Below are 18,523 nucleotides of genomic sequence, written 5' to 3'. Positions count from 1 at the left end.
TCTTCCACACAATGAATCAAGAATAGTTCAGGTGGTGCTGAAATAATTGGATGTAATTTCATAAATTTGCCTTTTCCTGAACATGGTTGTAACATTTCGTTGTTGTTTTTGTTGAATTGGAGGAAACGCTATATTTATATATTTGATGTATCTATTTGAGTAGTTTTATATTTTGTAATGCTGATTTAAAATGATAGAAAATCTTCGTACTGTAAGCTCTCTCTCTCTCTCAATTCAATTTTCTAGTTTTATTTCACAATTCTCAGGATTGTTTCTGTTTACATTATGAACGTCCTGATCTTTCTATGATATTTGATTATCCAATTATAGAGATCATAATATGTTCAAGCAACATATTCAATTTTTTTTTATTGTTTAAAACACCGAGAACAAATATGACATCTGGAAGTGGTGTTTAGTGTGTCAGCTGACGATTAATATCCTTATCTATTGGCTATAAAAATATAGCGCTAGAGATTTCTCACACAAAATTAGAATAGCAATATATTTAAAACTTTTCAACTGACATAATTATCTAAAACCATTTTAATTGAAAAGTTTGTTGGCTAGCATGAGAAAAATCTTTTTTCGATGGAACTCAATTTAGGTCCTTTCGAGGGAGACACAACGATTAGCCTTTAGCTTCAACGTAGGCTTCAGTCTTGGTGATTACTTCTTCATCGGCGCAAAATTTCTTTCCAGCCAGCATTCTTGTTAGGTCTGGAAAAAAAATTCTGAGAGTCAGATCCGGAGAATACGATTGATGCGAAGGAATTCGAAGCAATTTTGATATTGTTTTCATTGATTTGTAGCATGGTGCATTGTCTTTATCATATAGCACATTCTTCTTGTTCAAATAAGGTTTAGTCCTTCAAACACTATGTAACAGTTAGAGTTTTCAATTTAGTCGATGAATGCGCATTCCAAAATAATGATACCATAACCTTGCCAGCGTTTCTTGTGCCTTTCTATGCTTTGGATTTGACTGGAGATTTTTTGAGAAGATCCAAACACTGCTAAAAATTATCAATCCGTTGTTTTTTCTTTACCGATTTTGCAAAAGCGTGGCAGTCACTTTAAACCGATCTCTCGCAAACCCTAATATCCACTATAAGTCCAACACATGTTTGCTTGATATCTTCAGGATCTCAGCTAGCTCATCTGAAATTATTTGCTGTAATTTTTTTATGTTTCCATCGGTAACAGCTTCTTCGAGGCGTCCACTGCGTATTATCGTCCCCGGTGCTCATCGTAACTCAGTAAACCAATTCTCAATAGTTGATTTTCTTGGGACAAAGTCCAAATAATATTTATCAAGCCAAGCCTAGGTTACATTAGTATTTTTTGGCTTAAAGAAATGCTTTATTAACACACGAAATTTCTTCATTTTTTCATACTAAAAAAGGTGTTTCACTTGAAATAAAGACAAATTAATAGGACAACAGCTACCGAATCAATAAAAGCGCCCTTTTAAGGTTAGGGTTTACTGAAAGTTATTTGGATGATACAAGTAGCTCTATCTATGTGAGATCCTAAGCACTTTTCAGTCCACCTAATATCTACATCAACTTCTGCATGGTAATACTTAAGCTGAGGCAACTTTTTGCGTCAGGAGAGCCAAAAATTACAATTTACAAAATTCAAGTTTTTGAATAGCCAGAATTTTTTTTGCCAATAGTACTCGCATAAATGAAGTTTCTTTGGTAAAAAATCTAATCTTTTACTCATAAGAAAAAATATCCATTTATTCATATATTTTTAGTGTTTTTTACAACTAATTAGATAATATACATAAATAATGATATGGAATTTTTAGATAATTACCCATCATTCAGTTAAAAAAATTAAACAATCAAACATTTACTCACAACCTTAACTTGTATTTCGATAACACATTTCAGCAAACAAATTCAATGGGAGGCTTTGCATGGTTTTAGAAAGTTTGGATAAAATTGAGTGGTAACTTGTCATTTTTAGTTTCCAACATTTCACTAAATTTTCATTTGTTAGTTGGCTTTTACTTTACTTTTAATTATATTCATGCAAGAGATCGTTGCTTTTGCTGTGCTACGTATATACATTTCTGGACCTCCAACTCTTCTAACTTGCTTTACAAAACTGTAAATTTTCCACTCCACAAAGCTTTACTTTTTAAATCGATTAATATAATTTCTGGAGATCCAGTTTCAATTCTAAAAGACTAAATAAATATTCCGTTACTAATTGTGTCGAGAGAATTTACTATGAATGTTAGAGTGGTTTTGTGGGTTTTGAATTATTAGCTGAAGTAATTCATGTCCACAGTTGCAATGCTTTTATCGCGATATTGCTTTGAAAAATGAAAATGAAGTAATTTACCGCTCTGCATATACAAAATTTTTTTCAAAACAAACCAATTCTTCCTACAAACACAGGCCGGGTTTCTCTTTCCTCGTAATTTTATATTAAGTTTAAATTCGCTGTGATATACACCATGAAGTAAAATTCTTGCAACCATTTATCGCTCTTTAATTCAGAGTGATTAATGTCTTTTTTATTTAGAATGTATTCATTCGAGTACAAAGTACCTTACTTTTGGAAAGCTACCTTACTTTATTATGAAGAAGGAGGCCTCCATTTCGTTTAAATTATTAAATTATTTAAACGAACGATGGAAGAGTGTCCTAAGAGCCGGAAGATCTTCTTTTGGACCTCGGAAAGACAAATATCTAGCAAAAAGAGCAGCTTGTGCCGTGTCTTTTATGTCTCATGACTCATCGATAGCTTAATATCTTCAACCTACAAATATGTTACATCGAAGACATTTTAGCTATTCTAGCTTGTAATGTTTTAGTGGATATTGGCAAATCAAATTTTTCAAGATATCTGGCTTGTTTTTGAAATCACGAAACAGTTCTTCAGATCCACGTATGAATCTTAGACGTGTGTCACAGGGAGGAGGCAAAAAAAGTGAGCAGAAGTTGCTAAGTTGTAGAATCGATGTCTAATACTCGTTAAATGGTATAGAACGAAACAGGCTTCAATCAGCTTTTACCAAAAAAATATTATATTTTTTGAGATGGAGAATTTGATAGAAAATAATTGATGATAAAATAAAATAATTGTACTACATAAAATCAAAAGCTTAATCGAAGCAACTCCAAAACCAACACGCATATTCGACATAAAAGGAAACAATTAATGATGATAATAATGTCGAAAAATAATTCAGGTATAAGTCTGATTAATTGTTTCTAATTATAACTAATAAGAATGTTGAATTCTTTTTTATACATATTTTTACATACATACTTTTTTATACAAACACATTTTGTGTATTTTTGGTACACTTTCTTATATCTAAGCTTTTTACATTTTCATTTACCTTCAATCAAATTTCTTTCATGTCCATTAGTAGCCAATATAACACTTTTAGAATATTTCAAATGATTAATCTCCCAAAACAACAACTACGTACCTCAACACAAGCACAATACGTTAAACCACGCGGCAAATAACTTGTAGGGTGCTATCAATAGAGAATACTGTGCTTCTGGATATACTGAAGATTGAAAAATAAAATACTTCAAAAGTTGTTTATAAAAGGAAATGTTTTACTATACAGACTGTGATCTGTGATCTGCACCTAATGCAAACATGGGATTTAGCAGTGAAATCAAACTTGTAGTACACTAAAAACAGATTTTTCAAATCTATGATCGGTGAGAATAGCAGGTCAACAGTCGCCGACACGTTCTACTCTAAATTATGCTGTGACCTTAGGAATTAAAGACCGCAGTTTGAGAAATGGTCTGCATCTCGATTTACAGTTCCATCGCTTAAAAAAATTATTTCTCAAGAAGTACACCTAAAGAACTAAGCAATATTTGTCTAATTGGATTTTTTTGCTACCAGGTTGATAATCCCAATATTATTCAACTCTGACCACAGCATTTATCTGAAGTGACTGTACGGTATATCCATTTAGTATGTAGGTCTGTTTAATAGTTCCACATGTTGCGATATTATCTGTGTTATTGAAAAACATGGTTTGGGTGGACGGCTCACATAGCTCGAATTTTACTTGGTATTTTCAGAGAAATATTTTCGAAACACCTAGTTGTGTGAACAGTGTGTACAGTTTAACGTTAAAGAACAATTTAACAATATAACCACTGAACAAAATAATATCCAACGATGTGTAATCCACGTGACTTAGTGCAATGCAATTGGAGTCTCTTGAGTTTACGTATTTAAGATTCATACTGCTCTGTAAGAATCTCAAATGAGATCGGATCTGGTGTTTACCACACCTAAAAAGTATTGAAAAGATATCTTAAAAATTCAACCTCACACAACGGTTGTGTGGGACAAAATAGAATTCTAGTCCTTCACGATCTGTCCATTTTTTCTAAGGAATTATTCATATTAACCAACGAAAGGAACGATTATTTGAACTTATATAGGAAGATTTATGTTATGAATTTGAAGTTCTTAAACACCTTGAAGCAATGGTCGCTAATAGAAGAATACATAATCAAAAAAAGGGCTACAGCAATAAAGACTGCTTCACAAGTTACGAATATTTATTAATAAAAGTAAAAAACTAGAATTTGCAAAACTGGAAAAGGATTTATCAAAATTTTGAAGAACGCAGGACAAAAGTCAAGTGAACAATGGTGATGATGAACTCCAGAAGCCCGAGCTCCAGCCATCGAAAAAATCACTGTTCTTCATAGATGTTGCTGGATTTATTTTAGGTTCTTTTGTCGAGGAATGGATATTGGTTATGGAAATGAGTTTAGCACCTTATTTCTGGATACAAAATCTTATCAACGCATAATAATTGTATTGATTGTACTTTTGTAATCAGTTATATGCTAGCTTGGAATTTTGTTGTAATATTAATTACGGAATATAATAAATTGCGATGTAGAAATTGGCAGTTTGATATTTATTTAATGCATTCCGTTTTATTATTTAGTATAATTCAATCTATATTTTAAATATGACGTTAATTAATCATTAATCACAGAAGTATGATCCCATGGATTTTTCGCGTTCCAAAAGCGCTGTATAGTAATCGGTCGATACGTTTTTAAATTGACACTATGTATAATCAAATCCACGCCACTGTCATCATCAACCGCCTACCAAATTCATACTGTAAGTGGAAACATTTAATAATTCTTAAATCGTGACATACTACAACAATTTATGCGATGACTTGTTTTCGAAAAATAGTTATGAACAACATTCCCCCGGGCATCAACTTGTGCACAACCATCACGAAATGTGCAATGTGTGTCATTCAATTGATATTAACATTTTTGTAACTATAATTGTTCTTCCAATGAAATACATGTAACTTTGAACTTCGGTTTTTCTATAGTTTAATTGTACGTTGTATGTTACTAGCAATTTTTATAGTAATTCCATTTTTCACTTACTGATTCTTGTTGGAGATATTCAATAGAACAACTACTACAACTATTTTTATTTAATTTAGAGAATAAATTAGTTTGGAAAATTATTAGGGTAACAAATAATTTAAAGGACACTATCAGTATAGTTTTACTAATCGAAACAACGTGAAAATTGGAAATTGGAATGGATAACATTGATTTAATGGCAGTTCAAGATTTTGCAAGGAAACCTAAAAAAAATTTCGTTCATCGTTTTTCTCTTAACAAATCTTCATAAAAAAAGGAAATGTTTGTTTGAAATGTCATTCCACAAACTTGTATTATGTGCTGAAATACTTATACAGGAGTCTACACGGTAGATGCTAATACTTTTGGATACTTAACTGTCTTATGTTTACATTACACTTAAATATGAATTCGTGATGATATATCACGAGAGCTGCTATTTATATTCATTCACCAATAAGAATTTATGATATTGTTTTTCAAAATATTCCCCATTGAGATATATTCATTTTTCCATGCATTTGGAAAGTTTTTGGAGAACTTTTTCATCTCTAACTGCAGTAACTCAGTAACAGTAAATTATGCGATTCTCTCAGAAAAACGGCGTCTTTTGATATTGCGAATCGTATTTTCATTATCAGCCTAAGAAGAACAATCTACGAATACTAACAGGAGTTCTATCGGGGCACTGTCGCCTCAACAAACACCTGAAGACGCTAGACCTAGCAGATAATGCGGCGTGCAGGCTTTGTTGCACAGAGGATGAAACCTCTATCTACATTCTCTCGAAGTGTGAAACACTAAGGAACTCCAGAGCCTTACACCTGGGCGCATATGAAAGAGAAGAAGATCTCCAGCAATTAAAGCCATCGCACATTCTAGACTAAAAAGAATGAGATTAATGATTCAGCTGTAAACACATGGTTCTCCGGTATAGCAGCAAGAAAGAAGGACACAATAGAACCTTCTGTACGCAATGTATACGATACCCCAAATCCATACATAAATGACACTGTGAAGGTTAAACAATTATCATTTGTAATCAAGAGAATCAATTGAGAAGGTAGAAGAAATGCTAGTAGAATCACCCTTAGCAAAATAAAACTATCCTAGAAGTAGTCGGGAAAACTTTTGATGATGGAAGAGTTTTTTTGAATTGTTAAATATGACTTTTACATTGGGGCTAAATCGTAAGCTAATATTTTGTCTATAATGGACAGCAACGTGTTCAAGTTCTTCGAATCACTATCGTAGACTCACACTTTCAGAATTTATAAAATCATCATTATAGAAAACATCATCTTTATTGAGATTGATAATCATTTTATCTTTCGCTATATCCTTCGCTATTTCCAATTCAAGAAAATCATTTTAACATTTAACAACGAGAGTAAGTTGGAAATGGCACCGCCATTCTGATTGTGAGAAATTCTTAAGGAATTATGATTGATCGCTGCTACTTTGACACTGATTCTCGTAGCCCATCATTATTGTTATTGAACCAAGTTTTCTACGATTTTGAGAGGAATGGATTTAAGCGTTGTCCATGCACATAATATGTCGACCGTCCTCGCCGTATATTTTTATTCGTCGTAAAACATTTTCCTTAATTCAATTTATGTCGCTCCATCAGTAACTAGCTGTTAAATTTCAGTTTTATACCTATAACGTATAATTTTATGTGAATTGTCTGTACTAACGCTAAACCCAGAGTCTTTCTCTACCTTTTGGTGTGAGCATTTAAGAGTAGGCAGTGTTTTTCGTCGCATATGTAATTTTTCTGACGCATTATACTTTTTGTGGTTGATATTCAATGATCACCTCCATATTGTCAAATTGACTTTTTAGCCATGTCCTATTTCCTAAAATTTAAAAAAATAGATCCCCTTTCATTTTCCTATTCAGATAGTCCAACATTCTGCTAATTATACTACTTTAGATTCCATATTGCATCAATTTTTGTTCATTTTAAAAACTTATGGGTATTATATTTCTCAAAATCGGTAGGTTGACATATAGTTTTAGCACAAGCTTATAAAGTAGAAATTATATAACGTTATGAACAAGTTCACGAAATGGGTCCTTAAGCCGGCCCTGTCTAGTTATTATGGATTTCTTAAATTCGGCGAAAGATGTACGATTGAAATACTAGGGATTCTAAAATGCCGCGAACGCCTCTGATGTTTGCTTTTTATATAACTTTTACTGTAGCAGGTGGTTTCTTTACATTCTTTTTCTTGAATAATTTCTAGGAAGATCTATTTATTCATTTATTTTGTTTCTTCGTTTTCTAGAAGTTTTTAGAATTTTTTTGGGATATATAAGGAGTTTGTGTAGCGCAGCTTAGTTCTGTTTATAATAAATAGTCATGGTTAACAGACCGAAATAGAAGTAATCGAAGAAATTATTCAAGTCAAGTTAGTTAAGTGATAGTGATAAGTGAATTCCATTAATTAGTTAAGTGTGATGTTTAAATAAATTAAAAACGTAAGAGATAGTGTTTATTAATTCCCCCACGAATAGAAATCGTATAAATAAAGTAGAAAAATATCACAATAAGATGTATTTATTGTCGATATTCGAAATAAAATTTTAAATTTAATATAGATTGGTGAATTTTTTATGTCATATAGCGTTAGATACACCATGCAAACATACAGTAGAATAATTATTTTGAAATTACTATTATTATTTCACAAATTATTAATGCTCACTGTATAATTTATACTGAGTTCCGTATTTCTCATAATTCCAATTCTAACAACGTTAATTTCAAATGAATCAATTTTTTCTACAACTGCAATGCAATGATAAATCAACATTTTGATTAACTTTTTACAAGGTGTAATAAAAAAATACTATAAATGATTTTTTATAATGTGATAAGCACTAACAAATTTGAATACATTTCGGTTATCAATCTACTACTATTATTGCTTTAGTGTGATCGTATTTGTAGGGTCTATCGAATTTCAAATAACAATTTAAGATTAAGTTTTGTTTTTTTTTTCTATGGTGATAATAAAAACTAGACTTGAGAATTTTCAAATTCCAATCAAGTGCATGATTTAATGTTACTGTTTCTTATTGTTAACGTCGTATTCCAGAGTGGTATAAAATTAATTTTGTTTCGATTTAATTTCACTTCAATGTGTTAGGTAAAACTGAAATTAGTAATGAAGTTTGAAGATGCTGAACTAGAAATATATGAATTAATGAAACCATTTATATACCATATAACAAAGTGAATATTTGAATATATTCATCACAATGTTATTATTAGAAAATTATGATATTTTTTATTTATTATTCATTTCAAAATAACGTCAATTGTTTTAAGGACGATGTGCCAATTTACAAATGTCGTTGAATTTTTATTGTAAAAAATGTAAAAATTGGTAAATCTGAGTTAAATTGCAACGTTATCCAAGTGCGGTATTTCGAAGCAGAATACTTCGTTTGTTATAAAATATTTTTTATCACACCTTGTATATTATAGTTATTTTACACAAACTGCTGAACGACAAGTGTGTAATGGGAACTATTTCCTATTTATTCGATTCCCTTTTAATATACTTAGTCAAAAGCTACGGTGATAATCTTGACACATTATTAGTTAAAATAAATTGAAATGTCGTCACTACAATCAATATTGACAAAGCTAATGTATTTGAGAATTATCATTTTATATAATTTAAATAAATAAAAAAGTGCTAGTGACAAACCTAGAATTAACACTTCCATGCATAAAGGAAGCCGCAATAGTGATGCCAACCGCCCCCCCCCCCACACTTCCAGAGAATATTTTGTTAGTCTATTTTGCCAATTTTTACATAATATCGTATGCTGAAAATTATTGTAAAACATTACTGATAAAAATTAAGCATTTTATTTGAAGTAAACTGTAATGGTAGAAGGTTTTGCTAAATCCATATCTACAGTATAAAAATTTTCCTTCCAAAGAATTGGTTGGGATAAATAAAGTTTTGAAGTAGGTGAAAAATTGATGTTCCATTTCTTTCGGTCTCAAAACATGACTTGCATAATTTTATTAATCAATAGATCATCTACTACATGAATATTGGAATAAAAATTTGTTATAACCATAAATATTTTTCCATGGGAACGAGGAACGTCAATGACAAAAAAAATTAGATATTACATAACGAGCACCGAACGTGACATACGAGTGAGAAATCACGAGGTTGTATTTATCATTCTCCAGTGAGTTATGCACAACATTTTTCCCACGATAGCTGGGAACACAATAAACTTACTTTAAATTAAAGTATTTCCAAATTAACAATTCATCTTATTTTATTTTTCGTTCCGTCGTTATATGAATTGATTATAGCAGATTTGTTATCTCGCTTGGAGACTTTCTCGGTAAAGGAATCAAAGTAGTATTTTTGAAATACCAACAAACACATAGATCATTAAATCGGTGTAGTGAAAAAAAGTTTTTCAGTCATATTCCGCTTTATTAATAAAAATAGTTGTCTTTGACAACTGTTCCATTGATTATGGTCTTGACAATAAAACCAATGCCATTTGGCTTGTCTGCGTGTAAATCATGTGGATATTTTACCTTTCTCGACATTTTGCATTAACCTCTTTTTTAATTGAGGGGATATTTTTATATAAAGTTTAAACTGCGTATTTTTTTCCATTCCTAATACAGCATATAAATATACTAATACAAATTGCTCAAAAATGTGACATTTTGCGTTACTTTCGTCAACACTTAATGTGATATCTCCGTGATATTTATCGAATCTATCAATTTCTCTCACATTATTATTGTTAGTATATCCCACCACTCCGATTGTGTTCGTTATCTGAGCGGGCTATGGTGTCCACCTCCGGATTAGTCGGTCGAGGGCTCAAATCCTCTTCACGCTGTTAAAAATTTGTATTTTAGGCATTTTTTTTTTTTATTTTCACTGAAAATTTTCTTTTTACATCGAAACAAATTTTACAACTATCTGCCCTCTGTTGGAAATTTAATATGCCACCTGTATCAGTATTACTTTAGAATTTAACACCTTAAATTTTATTATGTTGTTCGAGAAGAATTTCACATCCGTGCACTCTCTGTTGGAAATTTTCAATACTAATGACTAGAACTTGAAGAATAATTTTGATAATGAATCGAACTAAAAAGTAAAAAATAAATATAGTTTTAAAAAATCTCACATGGAACAATAATGAATGGAAAATTCTAGTATTATTGTGAAAAAAAACGTGGTGCGCTTTATTCTACATTTCTCGTATATCGAGCCCCCGACGCTTTTTTCCCAATATTACTAGAATTTTCCATTCATTATTGTTCCAAGCTTATTCTAATAATTATTTTGAACATTGTAAATAATAAATAAATTGGTTCGTGTGGAATTTTGTTACAATTTAAAAGTGTTTAAAAGCATTATTAATTGTTAAATATTCACCAATAATTAATTTTCCAGATTTTTGTTTAAATGATGACCATTTCGCACGCTATATCACGCACGGTTTTGTAGTATCGTGAAACAATTGACGAGAAGGGTCATTTCACATATTGTTGCTAATGCCCCAGTCTTGTCTTTTTTTACAGTAGAAAATATAATTTATAATGATTATAATTAAACCTTTTTTTAGCATAACTATTAATTAAATAACCTAGGTTACCAAAACTTATTTTTTTATTGATTTTCAATGGTTAACTATAAAGATAAGATACTTATACTCATTTTATATAGCGATCAATCATTAGATCAACAAAAACACAGTGACCTTCATAAAACAGTTTCAATTTCTGTAACAAGTAATATCATATTATTAGCGGTGGACTGTCGATATAAAAAAATATCCGATTCTTTTACAACTATTATAAACATTTGATTGGTTAAGTTAGCAAGTGTTAATTCTGTATAAATGAGTAAAGGTGCTGTGATAGTGTCATCTCAACGCGATTATCGTATTCGAGGCAAGTAAATACAATACTGAGATTTCATATTTTTTAAATTTGTTAATTGGTATGCTATTCGAGAAAAGTTACATACAATATTCAGATTTTATATAAGTTTGTTAATTAAGAATAAATTTGATTGTAATATGAATTTTAATTAGGATTTTGAAGTTTAATTGTTGTTAAAAACCAAATCATAGTTTGAAAAAACTGGAAAATACGCTTTTATAGTTACATAGCAGCTCAGTATGAATCATTATATTCTCTTACTAAGGGTGTGGAAACAAAAAATCCTTACAAACTGTTTCCTTTAATTCAATAATTTGAACTTCACTTTATTAAACAATATTTACCATACTATACATTTTGCGGGAGTTCGCTCAAAATTCTCTTCTATAATTTTTCATTTGTAGTTGCTTCCCAGCCTTCAGAATATACGATTCATTTAAAATTTCAATTAGCTTCAGTTGAGGTACTTTAAGAATATTTCTACACTTGGAATATTCAACTCTGCAAAAATTCTGATAAGTTTCCATAAATAATAATGAGCTATTGCCATATCTGGCCACAACACAAAATTTCCTTCAGGATGCTCTTTCTTCATGAGCTGCATTAATTTAGATTTAATACATTCTTTTTCATATATTTTGGCGGTTACAGAATTTCTAGTAGAACAAATGTATGCTGAGGAATGACCACGTGAAGTTCTCGCCTTCTGAATTTACTTCCTCGCCTTTCTAACAATAAAAAGTCTCATTATTCGCCGTTTCACCACCATCAAAAGTAAAATATGACTCGTCGTCGATAATCATTTCCAAACCTTTAGCGGCTGAAAACTTATTGTCACTGAGACTCCTAAGATTTGATTTTTGTTCCATTTGTTGCTTCCCTCAATATTTGAGTGTCGATTTGCTTAATTTTTGAATTACATTCCGTTACTTCAGAATGTTGCTTGTTTGTGTACTATATTCAAGTCGGAATCTGACTTGAATATAGTATTGGACACCGAAAAGCTGGAACAATAGTCACGAAACGACTATGACTCATGACCTCAAACAACCGCATGTTGACAAAGAAGCTTTAAGCAAATGGTTTACTAGAGGCAATCTCTTTCCAGGAACCGAAGGCTTCACTATACAGAATCAAGTTATTAACACGAATAACTACAAGAAAAATATAATTAAAGATCCCAACAATCAATCTGACAAATGCAGAAAGTATCAACAAACATCAGAGACCATTCAACATACAACATCTGCTTGTAGTGTGTTAGCTAGCACCAGAAGAATCTGGCCAACACGTTCGGTCTTCTTAATACGTATACACCGTATTACAAGTACAAGCGGCAGAAGGTGCTCGAAATTGGCAATTTTAGACTCTACTACTACGATAGGTCAATTATTGGTAGTGCATCGTCTTTATTGGTCTGATATGTGTACACAATACAACTTAAAAAGTATACAATATACACACATCATGCAACAGGAGTGGTGAGATTCAGCATATATGTTATTCTTCCACCTTACCACTACATTTATCCACTCTATTGAGGTAGGTCTTATAGATGTGGTTGCAAGGTTGATTCACAACTGTAAATGAGACTTGGATCCACCCCTATATTCTTGAATGAAAAACACAGTTGATTATTAACGGTTAATTTGATCCGACAAAGACAAAGAGGGTTTCTACGAACTGAAAAGTATTTGCGACCGTTTTTAGGATTAGTACAAGTTTCTCTTTATCAACTATCTTGGAAAAGGTAGAACAATAACAGAAAAGCAGTATGCAGCATTGCTTAATGAGGTAAATAAAGAAATTGAAACTTCATTTGAAGAAAAAGAATCGGGACAACGAATTTTCTCACACTTCGGTAATCGTCATGGGTAACATTCACGAATTTCATCTCGAACTGGGGAATTGGTTGACCACCTACCGTATTCACCTGTTTCCTAATTTACAAGTTTCGCTTATAGAAGACAATATTGCATAATTAAACTCCTATTTTGTAGTATATCTTTGTTAGGTCGTAAACTTTTATTCTTGAAATATCAAATTTTCTGAGTTTCTATTTCTTTGCTTTGCTTTGCTTAGCGTTTTGCCAATGTCTCGTTCAATATGCGATGACATAACATATGATGAACATCTTCAAGTTCAATTGTTTTATTGTGAAGGTTAAGTCCACAGTGATATAGTAATAGCCGCAATACTTCAATTTCGAGCTCTTTTGCTGCTTCCATAATATATCTTAAATCTTCAATCACTATTTCTTTGATTTTTAGCCAATCCCAGAGTTCTTGCTTCTATCATTTAGCGTTAAGTAACGCTAAATAGAAATCTTGAAATATAATCCCATTGTCCATAATAATTATAGAATTATTATTTTGGATAAAAATGAACAATTGATAGTGATAAAATTAAATGAAATAATTTGATTTAACTATTGAAAAAGATATTCGAACAATAATAACGAACGAGAAAAACAAATAACATTTATTATATCATTCAATTATTAGAAGATACTTTCTCACATTGAAAATAAGTTTTAAACAATTTATTAAAAAGGTGAAGGGTTGAAGTAAACTGAAAAGATATTGTATTTATGCTAAATGTATTATTGTATAAATACTTACAAAATTCTAAGGAATGAGCAGATGCAACTCAGAAAAAAGCCGTACGGTTACATTTACACATTTAGAAAACAGTTTAATATAAAATTATCTATAACATAACAGGTTTTTTTAACGTTGTGTATAATCTATAAGTAACCCATAAAGAAAGAAATATAATTATTTCTAATTAATACATTCTATTTTACCTTTTTTGAATATCTTATCTCTTCAAAAACGAGCAGTAATCACATAGTCCTGTTGGTACCGAATTTTCATCGTTCTTATATCTTAGTGGAACTTTCCATCCAGCTCGATCTATGATTTTTTAATAATATTCGACAGAAATCGATTCATAGGAATATAAAAGTTGTAAGCTGGAATTTTTGGAACCGTTAACGATATTCATACTGAACACACTGTGTACACATAAATCTAATGACTTAAATATATTTCAGTTTACTTTCAGTCTCTGAAGACGATAAATTGGTTATCGAAACGCGCGTCAGAGAGTGTAATTGTGAGCGATGGTGTAGTGGTGGTGTAAACAGTGTATTTAGTATAATATAAAAGTTCATTAACCAGCTGTTTGCATTCCTAAAAATGCCCCAAAATTTCCTCACTACTTCATGAGTGAGTTCCAAGCTCTAAGCTTTTTAGCTTATTATTTTTTGAATTATTTATATTATATTATAAATATTATATAAATATTATTTGAAAGGGATTAGAATTATTAAAATATTGGTTTGAACTGTGTCTTAAAAATTGTACAGGCCAGTGTTATTATTCACTTCATCATTTATAATTAAGTAAATATTCATGAAAGTACTAAATTCGATAATTTAATAAAAATATTACTATTATCAAATAAAATTGATGATTCAATGAATATTTTGCATATTGGAAAAAAATCATCACCATTTATAATAAAGAAAAGACAGATAATTTTTATTTATAGTAGTTGACCATGTAAGCAACCCACTCATGCTTTATATCTTTCTACTTGTTAATACTATGAAAAATTGAGAAAATAATTTTAATTTCAAGCACGTTAAGTTTAATATCAGGACTTATTTATCGAAACACAAGCACTCTAATATTTCGTTAATAAATTAAAACTATTGCTACACACTCTGCATCAATTTGAGTTTCTAGTTTCTAAGTTCTAAAAAGTTCAAAAGCGTTTTCAAGCATATTGGGGTACAGTAGATTATTCTTGAAGAAATAAGGGACCGCTTATGGCATTTCCAAGAATACCGATCACTACAATGACGGAAATTTTGTTTATTAACAATGCTGTTTAGAAAATATAAACCTTTATGTAGACATTACTGTTACATTACTATTAATATCCGGAACATTACTGGTGCTTGGAAGAGGAAGTACCTGCAGATCACATCCACGCTTAGCATTTAAACGGGCGAGGCTGGGCTAGCCTCACAGTTTGACCAGTGAAGTTAAAAAGTTCAATTTAAGGTGCCCGATTCGTTTTTCCGAGGAATTCGACTTTTTGTAGGTTCTAGTAAAAATCAAAGAGTTTATCATAGGTCTATGTGCGCAATGGTTTACAACTGCAATATGTCACCACTATGAATTATGAAATGTGACGTGGATTTGGAACTTTTAAATTTTCTATAGAAACCGATTTAAAGAGGAAGCTACGTTTTTAAATTGACACTGTATATTAGACATTGGTTTTTAAATTTCGAAAAACATACACCAAGTCCAAACCAAAATAATCTCTCAAAGGAGGATGCTTTTCCGGAAGAGCTTCCATTCATCTCTTTTCCCTTTTTTCGTCAGTCTTCTCTACTGCTCCCTCTTCTTCCCACTTCCCTAGGTGTATTGTAAGTGTCTGGCTATCCTCTTCTGCTTTCCAGGGCAGTGCTATGTGATTTAAACCTTCTTTGTGTTCTGGTGTTCACGTTGAGTGTATGTTTACACTAAAAGGGACTTATTCTTAGTTGATTCATGCCACTAAAAATAAGTTTACTTGCCACACAGGTCCTGATTCGAAATCCTTCGTATTCATGGATAGACAGGATCTCCAATAGGTGGACCGTTTCCTTTATCTGATTGTTTTCATCTATTAATCCTCACCGCTTGTCGTGACTCGGCTCTTCTCTTCGCGTTCTCTAACACTTTTCTAATGTAGTCCACCAGCGCCCTCAGTTAAATGTTGAAGTGGATACTCTTGGCATTGTATCCTCACGCTGTACATAACAGCATGATGGGCATAAAGATAAAACTGATGAGGTGGAGCTTGGTCTTCAGTTTGAGCTTGTTTGTCTTTCGTTGACATCATCTTGCTTCAGTTCTAATGCCACATATCTAGATTCATCGTCTGTCTCGATACTCTCGCATTCCTAGATTATTTTGAACTAGAATTATGTTATTTTGGAGAGTAATTGAACCTTGACAGCGAGATCGTATTGATCAGAATTAGAATAATGATGATTTGGTCAGTTATACCCCATCATTTTTCACTGCATAATATTTATAGTCTTGATTTTTTTATTGAGCACACCAGAATCATAATAATAATTTGATAGAAACAAGGAGCAAAACGCTACAACCTTCGCTGTTTTGTGTTCTATAGAATGTACTTAAACAATAAACTTCCTTTATATTCAATTATCAATTGTGCCATACGTTTACGGATTTTCTATCTCTCACCGTTTTCGAGATCTCCTTGTACCCAACCAATTTGGACATCTGTTTCAACGGTTTTAAATTTACAAGTAGGTGAAATTCTTTATCGTAACAAAAACAAAAGAAAGATAGACTGAGCTAGATTTATGGTAGTAAATTTACAATATACTTAAGTAAGATTACACGGGAATTATTTGCTAGGGCAATGGTCCAGATAATGTCTCTAATGCTGATTTAGTGATCATAAAAATGATATTATATTTAAACTAGTCCTACACTCAGTGACGTATGACGTAATATTTAAGAGAAATAAATAGACATTCCAGTGTTGAATAAACTGTCTAATGAATGTCATAAATACCAGCAAATAACAGGATTTCCATTTTCCAAAAGAATATTTAAATATTTTGTTTTAAATTACCTCATGGATTGGTCGGGGTGGACCCAATTGATGGCCTTCAATATCACCTGACTTAAAACATATTGATTTTTTTATATATGGCTATATGAAGTCCTTAGAACTATACGAAACAAACATAGAATCTGAACAAGATCTAATCATCAATCAGAAATCATTCCAGATTTATTCTCTAAGTCACGGTGTGATAAGTATATTGAAGTAAGCGGCCAACAGTTTGAACAACTACTGTAACTTTGTCAATTTTGTTATCGTTGTAATAGTGTTGTTTCAATTTAATTTGTGCTATTATTATTTTTCTTTTCATTGCCAATTTTGTCATTATTGCAACATATTTTTGTTTGAAATTGAGATTATGAATAATTTTTATTTGTTTTGAACTACTTACGCTCAATCACTATTCGAAATTAAATGAATAATTAATTAATTTGTAAATTACTTACGGGCTTGCAGACTTTTGTTGAGAGGCACATTTTTACAACACCGTTCATGTTAGCTCCATAAAAGGTGTTTAGTTTTTCAGGTAATTTAAAACAAAATTAAAAAAAGAATTTGCTCCAGTGACATAAAAAATAGAGGGATAAAAGTGACAACTAACCCTGAAGAACGCGCTATTGGTTAAATTTTTCAAAGCTAGATATTTCAAAATATTATTTCATTAAGGAGCATATTGGTCACCAAATTTGAACAAAAATTAAAGGCGTTCTTGATTTATGGAAATTTTTTTATTTTGATTTGAAATTTTGAACACCCTTTATCTCAGAAACTAGGCCCCGTAAAGGTTCATATTCCTATATCAAAATGAATCATTTATTGAGATCTCTCTGTGGTAGAGCATTGTCGGTCGAATATAGAAACACCCTGTAGGTGTTGCTGTCGTTTCCATATGTATAATTTCATTTCATTGTTGGGAAAAAGAAATAGATAAATACTTACATTAACAGAGTGATTCTAATAGTTAGTGAATACAAATATTTCATAGGGCATATTCGATAAAGATAGAACCTAAAGCCAGTACAAGTAGTGACGATAAAAATACAATGAAATATGGTCATAAACAATTAGGACTTCAATTCAATGAATATTTGAGAAAGACATTTTCACAGACACATCAAGCACAAGTCCAGTTGCGTAGCGTAATAAAGACACCATGGGTGGAAAAATTTCACAATAAATAAACAGCTTCTTGTAAATATTTCATTCTTTCATTCTTTCCGTCGCACATACAATTCGAATCAGATTCCATTCTTTTATTAATGATAATTATGTCTTGCTCAATGTAGTCACTGGCAAACTGACTACTAATTTACTCTGAGGAGGATGCTTTGATAATTCAAAGTAAGTTTGACCGACAATTCTTCAATCCACATTAACTTAATTGTGTAATTATAAACATTATGATTGTTTATGACTCTTAAAAAATGTATTAATTTACTATATACGTCTTTTGAATCGAGCTTCAACAAGATTTTTCCTTCCCGAACGCCAA

At 31.2% G+C, this 18,523-nt stretch overlaps 1 protein-coding gene across 2 annotated transcripts in view; it reads left to right on the top strand.

The window, feature by feature from the left end:
* LOC130896381 (aquaporin AQPAe.a) overlaps positions 1-18,523 on the top strand; it is a 60,283-nt gene that overhangs the window by 19,881 nt on the left and 21,879 nt on the right. Inside the window, exon 1 of one of the 2 annotated variants that reach the window (XM_057804411.1) lies at positions 11,126-11,376. The exons of the other annotated variant lie outside the window; for it this stretch is intronic. Within the exon in view, the coding sequence (XP_057660394.1) occupies positions 11,325-11,376 (52 nt within the window). The 5' untranslated portion in view covers positions 11,126-11,324. Of the gene's footprint in view, positions 1-11,125; positions 11,377-18,523 lie in introns of those variants that run through there. 2 annotated transcript variants of the gene reach the window in all.

This window comes from Diorhabda carinulata, chromosome 7 (assembly GCF_026250575.1).
Source record: "Diorhabda carinulata isolate Delta chromosome 7, icDioCari1.1, whole genome shotgun sequence".
Taxonomy (NCBI): Eukaryota; Metazoa; Arthropoda; class Insecta; order Coleoptera; family Chrysomelidae; genus Diorhabda; species Diorhabda carinulata.
Note: the sequence above shows the minus strand (reverse complement) of the source record. Positions and strands in the feature narration are given on the sequence as shown.